The sequence below is a fragment of the Paroedura picta genome, chromosome 6 (assembly GCF_049243985.1).
Source record: "Paroedura picta isolate Pp20150507F chromosome 6, Ppicta_v3.0, whole genome shotgun sequence".
Classification (NCBI taxonomy): Eukaryota; Metazoa; Chordata; class Lepidosauria; order Squamata; family Gekkonidae; genus Paroedura; species Paroedura picta.
The window spans coordinates 63,462,106-63,475,659 of record NC_135374.1 but is presented as its reverse complement, the minus strand read 5'-3'; the positions used below and the strand labels follow the sequence as shown (position 1 = coordinate 63,475,659).

The 13,554-nt window shown below is 44.2% G+C and overlaps 1 protein-coding gene across 5 annotated transcripts in view; it reads right to left on the bottom strand.

Annotated features, from left to right (window-relative positions):
• PKNOX1 (PBX/knotted 1 homeobox 1) overlaps window positions 1-13,554 on the bottom strand; it is a 47,774-nt gene that overhangs the window by 22,054 nt on the left and 12,166 nt on the right. For 2 of the 5 annotated variants that reach the window (XM_077342801.1, XM_077342806.1), the window contains exon 2: window positions 2,130-2,231. In XM_077342801.1, coding sequence (XP_077198916.1) covers window positions 2,130-2,180 — 51 coding nt within the window. In that variant the 5' untranslated portion in view covers window positions 2,181-2,231. Of the gene's footprint in view, window positions 1-2,129; window positions 2,232-6,941; window positions 7,210-8,047; window positions 8,214-12,704; window positions 12,889-13,554 lie in introns of those variants that run through there. The other 3 variants (XM_077342803.1, XM_077342804.1, XM_077342802.1) reach the window with 3 other exon arrangements.

Here is a 13,554-nt window from a genome sequence, read left to right as displayed (position 1 = left end):
GGTGGGACCGGCCTGGGAAGGCAGGTGCTATGGTGGCAGAGCTTCCTAGCCGGCCCCACTCTGTGGAGGACTAGACTGGCTGGAGGACTGGGCCGCCATAGCGGCACAGTGGCCCTTGCCTACTTCAGGGGTCACGGCTTGTCCCGCAGCAGCTGCATGGGTTGCGCAGCGGCCCTGGCCTGCTTCACAGGTTTTCGTGAGGGTTGCATGGCATAGGGGCCCCACTGCCACCCGCTTCATGGCCAGCCCCTCAGCCTCCTCTACTGGCAGCCTCCCCACATCTTCTGGCACACTCCCTGGGGCGGGGCTATGGACGTACCCATTTCTGTCTTGGGGGTTACACGAGATGTGTTCAACATCAAAAGTTTTCACAATCAATTAGATGAATACTGATATGCATCTCTGATATGCATTTATAACTTTCTCAAGATACATATATCTACCAATCGATGGCTGCATTCAGATTTGCAGTAAACTGTGGTTTGTTTAAACTAGCTGACTGCACAAACCCTGGTTAAAATAATAGTATTGTAGGATTTAACCACATCCAACAAATTTATTGTGGTATAGCTTTGAAGAGCCAACTGGGTCAAAACATGAATACCTTCAGATGGGAAACAGATTTATGATTAGTACTACAAACAGCCGAAGCAGGGCTGGCTAGCTGCTATAATCAGAAGGAAAATAGATTATAGAGGGCAAGCCAAATTTGATCCTTCCAACTCTTGGCTAAAGAATTCTCCTTATGAATTCTGGAACTTTTAATTCTTGAGGCAAAATAAATCTTGTATAGGTCCCCTCACACAATTTTTAGGGATAATCACCTGAAAAACAGCCATTATACCTTTGAAACTACTAAGTTTTCCCCTCAGAGTATGTTCCCCTCCGTGCAGTAGCACCAAATGCTCCCCAAAATCTTGTTCCTCTGTGCTGGTAGGAGACCTTGCAGCATGGAAATGCTACGAAGGTCCTACCCAGAGACACTTTAGAAAGTGGAAAATTTCACCCACATCAGACTTGACTTTGGAAAGCGGACTATATTTGCTGTATTTATAATGCAAAAAATAATGGCATTTTCAGCTGTCATTTAGTATCTTTTGGTGGGAAAATAAGCATTACCTTTTATGCTTAAGACATTTTTCATGAGCATTTCTCATTATCATTTTTTCATTGTCTGTTGCTATCTCTTATCATACCACATATAAATATCCAAAATACAAACTCAAGCATTTATCTTGGAAAGAAAGTTTACTTTTAAAATTTCCATTTTAAATTTAAGCTGCAGGTCTAATCATGCTGCTTGGAAACATGTTCCTCTAAAATCAATAGAATGTGCTACCAATGAAATACAGTTTGAATCAGGGTGCCAGATTCATCTTCAAGTTCAGGGTTTTGGAACATAATTTAGGGGAAAGACACACACAACGGTTTTATTCAACTTCAGTAAGGATTAAAAAATAACATGAGGCATTAACTTGGAATACATCTTTTAAAAGCTGCTCCCCCACCACAAAAATGTAAAGCAAATATAATACAAATAATCAAATGATGTAGGTCGATTACACTATTATAATACTTTCACTCTGAAACATTAAACCTGATTTCAGAGAAGTTAAACAAAATATGTAGAAACTCAGCTTCCCAAATGCAATCAATACAAATGTCATTAAAAATGGTATTGTTTGTTTTTCAGTATTAAAAACTAACTCGGCCCCTACTGATGATATCCTTAACACTATTTTGTTCCCTTATATATTTGAGAAACAGCCTCCTGGGAGGAGACTGTCCAGGGCCCTGTCCATCCAGGTCCACCCTGATTGGCCCTCCTCCTACAGATCCCACCCTCCCTCCTTGCCTGATAGAAGCCTTGTGGCTGCGGCCACCATTGTCACCCACAAGGAGAGGCAGCGACAGGGCTTTGCAGCCCGCAGGTACGCTCCTGCTGGGAGGTAGCCGGGGGGGGGGGAGAGGTTTGGAGCCTCCCTGCGGGCCATAAAGCCCTGTTGCCGCCGGAGAGGGGGGGGGTTCCACTCCTTTTAGCCTTCAGTAACACAACTTGGAAATAGTTTCAAATGCCGGGTGATAAAAATACTTTAACCAGACTCTATGTAATACAATGATGTACTTACCTGTTGGCCATCTTGATAGTTGTCTATACTTAAGGCCTGTGTTGCCATCATGGTTACCAAGGGCTTTCATAAGTCAAATCATCATATCTTAGTTCAAATTTTCTGAAGGGAAAAACCCACAAAAATGTTAGCAGTTTTTAAAAGTTATCGAAAATAGATTGCTGAACTATCAGCATAATATAGGCAACATTTGCTAGTAATGCAATTATATTATACTAACTTCAAAGCCCGTTCATAAGAACAGGCTTTGAGAGGCCCTCTCTCCCCCACCACTGCGAGGCGGCGAGGCTTGACTCCCGGGTCCCGTGGGAGACCCATCCCGGCCCCCTCCCCCTTGGACCTGGGTGACTTCTCCCTGGGCTGCCAAACACACCCGCAGAGGGGAAGCCTCTTTGCCCCCCTGCCCCCGAACCCGCGCAGCTTCCCCCCGGGCCACCAAGCACACCCATGGCCTGCGTGCTTGGCAGCCCGGGGGAAGCTATCCTGGTCCCCCTGTAAACGCGCACAGCCCAGCAAGCACAGCCAGCGTTTTTGCAAGGCGCCGGCTGTGCTTGCCGGCCAGGGCAAGAGCTGTAGGGGCAGGGCCAATCAGAGTACAACTAGCTGCATCCTGATTAGCCCTAATCAGCGGACAGCCGACTCGGACAGTCCGTCCCCCAAGGCTGTTTCCCTTTTATTTATAAGCTGACCATGGATAAGATTGATCCACCCATAAGATTTCTGAGTCTTCTTGACAAAAGCCAAGATAGTCATGTTTTAACTTAGATGTTCTGGTAAAAATGTACAAGATAAAAGTTTTATATGTTACTTGTTCGCAGGGATGGTCAGAAAAATGTACAACTGAACTACACAGGGTAATAATTTATAATATATGCATCGTATACTGACTAAAACAAAAATGCCCAATAGGATATAATTTATAAAAACACTTCTAGCCAATACGTTTCCAAAGAGAGAGAGAGAGAGAGAGAGAGAGAGAGAGAGAGAGAGAGAGAGAGAGAGAGAGAGAGAGAACCTAACTGGCTTTGTGTTTAACTGGGCATTTGAACCCAGGCCTTTTGAATTAAAAGGTAACTTCCTAGTCACTCTCAAATATATGCCAAAAGTACTCAGACTAAATAGTACACGAACCTCTGGTGGTATTGTTTTTCAGACTGTATCATCTTGAGGAACATAGCATTACTACACCAGAGCTCTCCTTGACCGTTTATGCATGGTGGCGGCCACAGCAGGCCACCAGTGGTTCTTCACAGTGGGGCTGCATGCCCCTGCCCCTTGTATACACGAGGGATGAAATCCCCTGGCGCACACCATCCATCCTGGAGTTGTGCATGCGCACACACAACTCTGCAGCTGGAAGGCCTGCTATGTCTTGCACTGGCAGCGAGAGTGGGGACAGGTGTCCTACTGCAGGATTGTGGGATAGCGGCATGCCACTATCTCGCCATGGGGGGGGGTTTGTAGAAATACCCTGTTCTGCTCTGCAGCACCATGAAGCCAAATGGGGCATTTAGTGTCGCTGCAGGAACACTGTAGGTGTGGGGAGGAGCTGGGCCTCGAAGACCCAGCTCTTTCCTTATGCAGAGGCCTGGCCTGGCGTCTGATGGCCACCGCACCAAGAAGAGGAACACAGAATAATGTGTGTTTCCTTGCCGCAGGCCATCAGAAGCCCTAAAGCGGGACAGGGCTGGGAGGGAAGAAGCCCAGATAGAGCTGCCGTCGTGCATGAGCAGGGATTAGTCCCACTGTCATGAAGTCACCAGCCCACCCTTCCTTGCTCATGCATAATCAGTCGTTGTGTTTTGAATAGAATATGAAAAAAATTATAAGATTATAAGCAATATCATCCAGTACCTCTAGTTGTAATCAGGTCATTTTAAATCATACCCCTCTATACATATTTATTAACTCTTGAAATCTACTCATCATATCCTTTATATATGCCACTGCTTTCTAACTTGCAAAATGAGCTCTCATTTTGAGCTCTCATCAAAATGCCCACTGAGGTTCTCAGCACCCACATCCTAACCCATTGGTGGCTCTAATATTTGTGAAAAACGCCTTTAGGCGGAACGCTGTCTGCGACACATCCAGGTGTCTGGCCTGAGCTTCCGCCTGCAAGGGCTAATCAGGGTGCACTCAGATTAGGCTGGTCCCTGGAGTGCCCGCCTCCAGAAGCCGGCTGCAAGGCGCTCAGCCAACCTCGTGGCCAGACGCAGCCTGGCTGTCATGAACCAGGTTCATGCCCCCTCCTCCTGCCGCATTCTCACAGACTCCTCCTGGCTGGGTGTCATAAATCTGTAAATCCTTGTGTTGGTTCCTGTCTGCCTTTGCATACCAAAACTGCCCTCAGTGGGGCAGTCTTATCTCTCCCGCTTTTAGTGACCTTGCTTGTCTCGCTGGAGTCTCAACAGACTGTTAGTTTTTTATCAAAGCTGGCCCATCTGGCTCGGCTGGGAATCTTTGTAACTTTTTGCAAATGTGCCTTTCTCACCATTTCAATTACTCATCCCCCCCTCCTATATTTGGTCCCCCCTATAAGTACACCCCAATGTTCATTGTATCTTTGTCTCTACCAAGACGGTTGTTCAATGAGTCTTGGCCCATGTTGGTTGTTGTAGTAGCTATGTTCAATAAAGCCTTTCTTTCTCTGCCTGGATCTTGGAAGCTCCTTTATCACAGAATTTACTTGCTGACTTCTGCCTGATTCCTGACACTGGCCGCAGAGGAGGGCGCTCCTGCAGTGCCCTGCCTCAGCTGCAGATTGACCCAGCCATCAGTGGCTGCGGTGGGCTGACTGGCTGCGGTGTTGTTGGCCCAACCACTGGCAGGTCTACCTGCGCAGCTACTGTGCGCCAGGCCAGCTGGCTGCGTCGTAATCACCCCAGCCGGCAGCACGAGGAGCAGATTGACTGCCACCTGCCAGGCTGGCTGGCTGTAGGGCCGTCAGCCCAGCCACAAGCCGGAACGGAAGGTAGGGCGCCAGTGGCCCCCTCTAGAGGGGCCTGCTAGCGCCTGTTGCATTCCTGGATGCAACAGGCTTTCAGACTAGTAAGAAAATGTTATTCTTGGTAGCCAAAACATTTTATTTGAAATTATTATGGGGGTATGGCAGTGTAACAAGCCTTTAAAAGGATTAAAGAATTTGGTGAAGATTGAAATATGGTCATGACTGAAATAGGTCATGAAGAATAGGTTTCAGAAAAAAAATTAACCCCCAAGGGATGCCTCAATCCATTTTCAGCTTTTCTCGAGATACATAAAGGTAAAGGTAAAGGTAAAGGTAAAGGTAAAGGTATCCCCTGTGCAAGCACCGGGGTCATGTCTGACCCCTGGGGTTACGCCCTCTAGCGTTTTCATGGTAGACTCAATACGGGGTGGTTTGCCAGTGCCTTCCCCAGTCATTACCGTTTACCCCCCAGCAAGCTGGGTACTCATTTTACCGACCTCGGAAGGATGGAAGGCTGAGTCAACCTTGAGCCGGCTGCTGGGATTGAACTCCCAGCCTCATGGGCAGAGCTTTCAGACTGCATGTTGCTGCCTTACTACTCTGCGCCACAAGAGGCTTAAGATACATACAGATGTTTAAAAAATCATGTTATTTTATTACCCTCTAACAAAATTATTAATGTGGAATGGTATGGAGGCTAAGCAAGGTTGATATTTGGAGAGGAGACCACCAAGGAATACTCTGCAGAGGAAGGCAATGGCAAACCACTTCCGCTTCTCACTTGTCTTGAAAGTTCGTCGCTAGGTAAATATTTTGTGATTAGACAGCACTTACATACATAACAAAATTGTTGCACAAAACTGCAAACTCAGCAAAAACAGTATGAGAATGTATGCTTTTGTACTTTTCCATCAAAAAAGACTTAGATTCCAAGCTTATGGTATAGATTTTGGGGACAATTTAAAACTCAAAATAATTTTATGTGCTTAGAATCAAAGCATCAAAACGTAATCTGTATCCTGTCTATATTCCTTTACTTGATTCACTTACACTCCATACCTTCAGCATTCTCCCGGCTTCACTTTCTTTCAGGGCAATCCTGACAAGAGTTACACTGTTCTAAATCCACTGAAGACTCTAAGTTTCTAACCTGTATGCCCCTTTAAGTCTATTCATCTCAGGTGAATGGTTTCTAAATGACTGTGCTGCCAATGTTATCCACTTAGTAAGTAAAGGTAAAGGTAAAGGTATCCCCTGTGCAAGCACTGAGTCATGTCTGACCCTTGGGGTGACGCCCTCCAGCGTTTTCATGGCAGACTCAATACGGGGTGGTTTGCCAGTGCCTTCCCCAGTCATTACCGTTTACCCCCCAGCAAGCTGGGTACTCATTTTACCGACCTCGGAAGGATGGAAGGCTGAGTCAACCTTGAGCCGGCTGCTGGGATTGAACTCCCAGCCTCATAGTAAGTAGCACTTAGTAAGTAGCACTATGATATACCACAAATAGTGAATCTACAAATGCCACAGGGCAAGAGTTTGCTGCCTCTCAATAAAAAACTCACACACAAAAAAAAAACCCTGTAAAATGTGACCATTTCATGATTATGATGATTGTGCCATATGGGTAAAAATAGATCTAAGATTGGGTCACATGATCACATCACCAACGGCAAATAAGCTAAAAGGTCAATCATGAATCTACAAACAGCAAGGGTCTTGCTGTGATGATTCCTAGATAAAAGTCACTATTTACTTCTCTAACATAACTACAAAAAGGGTAGTGTATCTCTCTCGCCATGTACCTTGTTAACAGACAAATGTGACAAAGATAATAAAAGACATATTAGGATAGATCATACTACCTTCCAAGTAGCTTTCCTTCAACCTAAGGAGGCTTCATCCAATTGTAAATGGTTCTTCTCCCCAATGTAAGAGCTACTTAAGTTGGATGAGGGCTCCCTAGAATGGAACACTACATTTAGATTTCTGATTCTATTTCTGTCATATTTTACTTCTCGTCTATCTTTAGCTTTTTAAAAGTTTCATCAGTCATTAATTAAGGCTTTTTATTTCTTTTGGCTGCAGGAATACTCTGTGCACATTCTTCCTTAATAATATATCTGGTTTTAACCCACAGTTCATCCAGTTCCCCTTCCCTCAAACTTAGCAATGCAAATCTATTCTTTACATGTTCTTTAATCTTTCCAGGAATGTTAGATTTTGGCCCTATGAATGCTTGGGGGGAGGGGGATGGGATGGGACAGGGACTGTTCTTTAGCTGTATTCTAATTTTTGATATTAACAAATTGTGATCTGTAGCACAGTCAGCTCCTGGTCTAGTCTTAGTAGACAGAATAATGCTTCTCTATATTCTGCTTCCAATTATGTATCTAATTTGATGATTTCTGTATTGGTCATCTGGTGTTGTCCACATTTACAGTTGTTTTGTTGCCTTGAAGGTATGTTCCCAATGAATAACATTGTCTCCAAATGCTTGATGAGTCACTCTCCTGCTTCATTTCATGGCATTAGCCCAAATTTTCTAACAATATCTGAGTCTACTTTGTTTCCCATGTTTGCGTTCCAATCAAGTTTAATTATCAGCACATCTTGTTTAGGTGAATGATCAATTACTTCCTGGAAGCTTGCATAAAAACTTCCAAAAACGTTGTTCTCTTTCATTATCTATAGCTGGGATGCAAACTTTAATGGTATACTGGTGGGCTTTCCATGCATTTTGATCGATATTTTCCAATCAGATTTTGCACTACACAGCCCCTGACTCCTTGTACTATGTCTCACCTCACTATTACAGCCACTCTATTTCTTCTGTGTTTGTCATTCCCCAAGTAAAACACTTGGTAATTTTCTGACTAAAAATGTCCAAATTCAATCTACTTTAGTTCACTCATTCCCAGGATTGCAATGTATAAACATTGCATTTCTCATTTTACAATTTTAAACTTACTTTGACTCATACTTCTCATGTTCCTATATGTGTTGACCAGGTTTGGCTTTCCTTTGGCATCCATTCGCATCAAGAACTGAACATCCAATTGTGTCATTAAGAACAGATCTACTTGTCCTCAGCTCTTCCCCAGTAGCTGACTGAGTATTAGCTGACCTGGAACACATATATTTTCATTTTGGATTGTATCATTACAGAGTTTGCAAGGCATGAGATGATCAAAACTCATTTGCCATTGCCTTCTGTAGAGCACTAACCAGAATCAGCTGAAGTGACACTGCTGTTGTCTACACCAGATCCTACACCCCTGCCATTTTCTCCTACTGCTATCACCCAGTAGTTACCCTTCAAGGGTTTCTCCACTCCCATTGCAGTATAAACTGCCTGTTCTCTTCTAACGATGTGGCCACTGACACCTGAAGGGGCTGGATGCATCTAATCTGGTGACTTGAGTGACTGTTAGGAGTTTAGCCTCTTGACAAGAGTTTAAACTCTATACAGTATTGGTCTTAGTTTCACTTATACACACAACTCCCTCACAATGTTAAGGTATGCATTCAAGAGCTGAAGTATAAATATAAATAATAAAACTGTAATAAATAAATGAACAATTTTTGTTTTATACAGTGGTGGGATAGGGGTAAGATGGGGCATGTACGACCCCCCCCCCAAAAAAGTATTTTTTGGGTTTGGGTCTTTTGGACTAAAAAAATATTGTTATTTCCCAATGGTACTGGAATTTAAAAAAATATTTGGGAAAGCCATTTTTTCCCCCAACACCTAGCCATATAAAGGAACAGAGATTTTTTTAAATGCTTACCAAACAACTGATCCTACAGAGAGGACTGTCCTCAGGATCAGCTTGAGCTCTCTTCACTTGAGGACTGCTGGAAGACCTGGTTCAAACCAGCCTGCTCACAGAGCTCTTTAAACAGCTGATCCTGCAGAGAGAAGTATCTCTGCAGGATGGACTTCAGGTCCGGGGGGGGGGGGATTCAAACTGATCCTTCCTCAGAACCCAACAAAAAGTCTCTCCTCAGGATAGGCTTGAGGTGGGCTTGGGGGATCAGTTTGAACTCCCCACTTCCTGCAGAGCCTGTAGGCTAGCAGCCATCCCAGCAGTCCCTTTTGCTTCCCTTTAGAACAGTGGTTCTCAGCCTGGAAGCTGGGACACTTTTGGGGGTTGAATGACCCTTTCACGGGGATTGCGGCAAGGCAAGCCGCTTGGCTGGGGGACACCATCCACACAACAGCATTGTGGGGTAGATCGTGATAGAGCATTCGTCTGTCTGGAGCAGCACAAAAGAGTGAGATTGGCATGGTGCAGAACTGAACTGAGAAACCCCGGAAAAAAACCAAGTTATATCCATGAACAATGGATCTTCACGCCATTTGTCAGTTTCGGTTTAATTTCTGTGAAAGAACACTTGCATAATTTTATGGTTGGGGTCACCACAACATGAGGAACTGTATTAAAGGGTCGCGGCAGGAGGAATGTTGAGAGGAAGGGGAAAGTGAAAGGGAGGGTTTTAATGGCTGCCAACTTAACACTTGATTGACCATGTTATTGTATCTGAGGAAGTGTGCATGCACACAAAAGCTCATACCTTGGATAAAACTTGGTTGGTTTTAAAGGTGCCACTAGGCTCTAAATTTGTTCAGCGGCTCAGTCAAGTTCTTAAGTTTAAATGGTTCACAGCCATCTGAACAGTATAGTTGCTGAATATGCCCTAATAAAGGTTGGAAAAATTGGGTTTTATTCAGGTCAGGTATACTGGCAGCCAAAGAAGATTAGAGAATCAACATTTGGCTTAGAATTGAATGCATGTGCCTAGGTAAGATCTATCCCATTAATTTTATGAACATGCTTGTGATTGAAGAAAGGGTGAAAAGACCATAATAATATAGAGATACAGACTGCAAAAAATTAGGTTATGCTCCAAAAACAAATTAAAAAAACAACAACAAAGAGTATTAGGAGATCTTAAAAACAGTCCTTCTGGATCAGTGGTCAATTTAGTCCAGCAACTTATTTTTCACAGTGGTCACCCAGTTTCCCCGGACAGCCAACAAACAAGGCCTGGAGGCATGCCTCCTAATCCATTGTTGCCTCCTAATACTGGGTGTACTGCCTCTGATTGTGCAGCTTCTTAAAGTCACAGTTGTGACAGAAAATAAACATCTATAGAAATCCTGTGTGGCTGAATAAAACTTCCTGGTAAATTAAGAGAAATGAGCCTTTAAAGGTCCCCCTAACTTTCTTAGAACCAAAGAATTCCTTATCTGTTAAAAGTACTAATCAAACAAAGCTATGGCCAACAGCTCATTGGGAGGAAAAACTATTAATTCAAAATACCATGGCTGAAGTGTTTAATTCCATTCTGTTTTACGTCAAAAGGCAAACCTCTGGCAACATTAAGAGTATCAAGCAGAGATTTTATATTCTATTAACTATCGTGTTTTAAACCAAGGAATAAATTAATATGCCACATTAGAATCAGAACCACACAGAGCTGGAAGAGAGCACAGAGGGCCATTCAGTCCAGTCCCCCAGTATTGGTAGCTTATTTTATTGAAGACCCTAGGATGTCTCAATTAAAGAAAACAATTGAAAATCCACCTAAAACCACCGCCACCTTCCAAAACAGAGGTAACATTATAGCTTCCAACAATTTCATTCAAACAGCCAAATTCATTCAGTAATCAGATCCACTATGGTGTAAAGTTATAAGAGCATTTCCACATGGAGGTGCAAGACATGTGCCGCCTCCTGCCTGCAAGTGCGCAGTAGGAAACCGCTCCTTTGCATGCTTCCTAATGGGAAGGGCTTTCCAGCTTTTCTCTGAACTTTCAGAGGGGGTCTTCTTGTTTATAAAATCAGTAATGAAATATCACTATAAGAGTCTGTGTATTAGTTTCTCTGAATTCCTAGCTTTTCAATTTAAAAAACACAAGAAGTAAGCCTCTTGGTCCTTGTGTTGCCAAGATATAATAGAAAGATGTACTTTTCCAGTGAAAGTGGCTAGACACGTATTCATTTTTTTTAAAGCTGAGCATTCAGAGAATTTTATATACATTTGTTATAATGATGTCTAATTGCCCTTTAAAGAAAATTAAAATGCCTTGGTGGTACAGTGCAGTGGAGTGACTGCTGCTGAGGGATTGAGAAACTATGGGGAAATCCGCCATGCATTAGCTGTACTGTGTCTGCAGCTGCAGCAACTAGAAAACTATACAAGCCACGTGGAAGACTTCCATATGTGCTGTTCTGAGGTTCTTGGAGTAAAGGAGGTCTACAAATGTAGACCAATAGGGCAGTTTGTTATCATTTACTTTGCAATACTGACACATAACCTAAGCAACAGTCATTCTTTCTATGTAGCGCTGTGAACTTCAGCGAGAAGTGCAGACTACTAAAACTCAAGGCCAGTTTCATAATTATACTGTTCACAGTTTTCATTCATATCTAGTTGATTTGATTTCATCTTTTGCTAGCACACATATTGTGGCATTCACAAACTGGTGTGAATTTTCAGTTTTGTGGTAGAAAGTGCCATACATCAAAGATGACCTATGGTGACTCTATGGGGTTTTCAACATAAGAGCCGCTCAGAGGTGGTTTGCTACTGCCTATTTCCATGTCATGGCCCCAGTATTCCTTGGAGGTCTCCCATCCAAATGGTAACCAGGGCAAGCCCTGCTTAGCTTCCACGATCTGACAGGTTGTCACTTGGAGGAGGGCAGGATGCTGTTCCCATTGGCTGCAGAGGAAAGGACACGCAGTAATGGGTTTAAACTACAAGTACAACGATATAGGTTAGATATCAGGAAAAACAATTTCACAGTCAGAGTAGTTCAGCAGTGGAATAGGCTGCCTAAGGAGGTGGTGAGCTCCCACTCACTGGCAGTCCTCAAGCAAAGGTTGGATACACACTTTCCTTGGATGCTTAGGATGCTTTAGTCTGATCCTGCATTGAGCAGGAGGTTGGATTAGATGGCCTGTATGGCCCCTTCCAACTCTATGATTCTATGATTCTATGACAGGATAGTGTCAGCCTGGGCTATCTAGGTAAGGGCTGTATTTCACAATATGCCACCGTCCTGTATCAGTTCTCTCTCTCAGTAATTTTTCTGCTTATTACTTTCACTGCATGTCACTGCTAATGCTGCATATAAAGATCTCCAGTACCATACAGATGGCTAGAGCAGTCAGCTCTGAAAAATCTGACTACCTGATTGGAGGGTGCCTGAAATTGTAATTTCACATACCGAACACAAGTTTGGCACTGGCACTAAAGAATTAATAGTTCAATGATGGTGGGACTGTGTATGTTTTCCTCCATGAAATGTACTTTTGTGCTCACATACTGCATCCAGAAAACCAGCCTTCATACAAAATTGTATGCATTAAGTGCCATCAAGTCAACTCTATTGCAATAAGTAATTTACTATTACTATATAAATATCACTACATGACACAATATAAAAGAAATGGGATTTTTTCCCCAATTGCATTGTAATACTTTATAGGCAACTTCCAATTTATACTGTAAAGAGTAATGTGCATAATACATGTATATATCAATAACTGACACTGAAATGGTATTTCTTAAGATAAATATACTCTAGATTCAAAAGAAAACAGTGTTGCACTTACCTGGAACTGTTGTTCATCAAGTTGTCATTGTGTAGGCACACATGGGAACTGGTGGCAGGCCAGCCACCAGAAACATTTCTAGCTATCATAGCAACACAGTAGGAGGAGCTCCTCCCAACTGGTGTCATTTCCTGCCTAAGGGTCACATCCTGTGGGAAAGGATTCCACATACTCCCTCACTTCTCCTGTGTCGCCACTCTGAGATAGATATGAAGGAAGTCCATTCAGTTATCTTAAAAAAAAAAAGCTCACAATGGGGTTGGAGGGAGGGATGTGTGTCCACACAGTGACAAAATGAACAACAGTTACAGGTAAGTGCAACACTGTTTTCATCATCATTGTCCTGTGCAGGCCCATATGGAAGATTACCAAACTGATTAACCAGGAGGCAGGATTGGCAATTCACTGAAACACCGACTACAGGACTGCTGTGGTGTTGAGTGGAGCGGGGGATGCGGGGCGGATTGGGGGGGCAGGGGCGAGTTGTGTTGGGGGGGAATTGGCAGAAGACGGGGACAGGTGGGTGGTGCGGCGGGGGATCCTGGGGGGGTTGGGGGGAGGCTGAGGGCGAGTTTCGGGGGGGGGAAGTTGGCGACGGGGGGGGGTGAATGGCGCATTGGGTGGGAGGAATCATGGCCAGGTGGGGGTGTAGGGGGGAGCAGTGGGGGAGCAGCGGCTAGCGGGGGCGTTGGAGGGGGAGGAAGAGCACGGAGGGTGGGTGTGGGTGGGCACTTACCTGCGGGATGTGGGCGTCCCCGGGTGCGGCTGTGAGCCCCTGCCGGCTGCAGCAAGGTGGCAATGGCGGACGGCTGTGGGAAGGCGGGGTGGTGAGCTTCGCCAAGCGACCCCC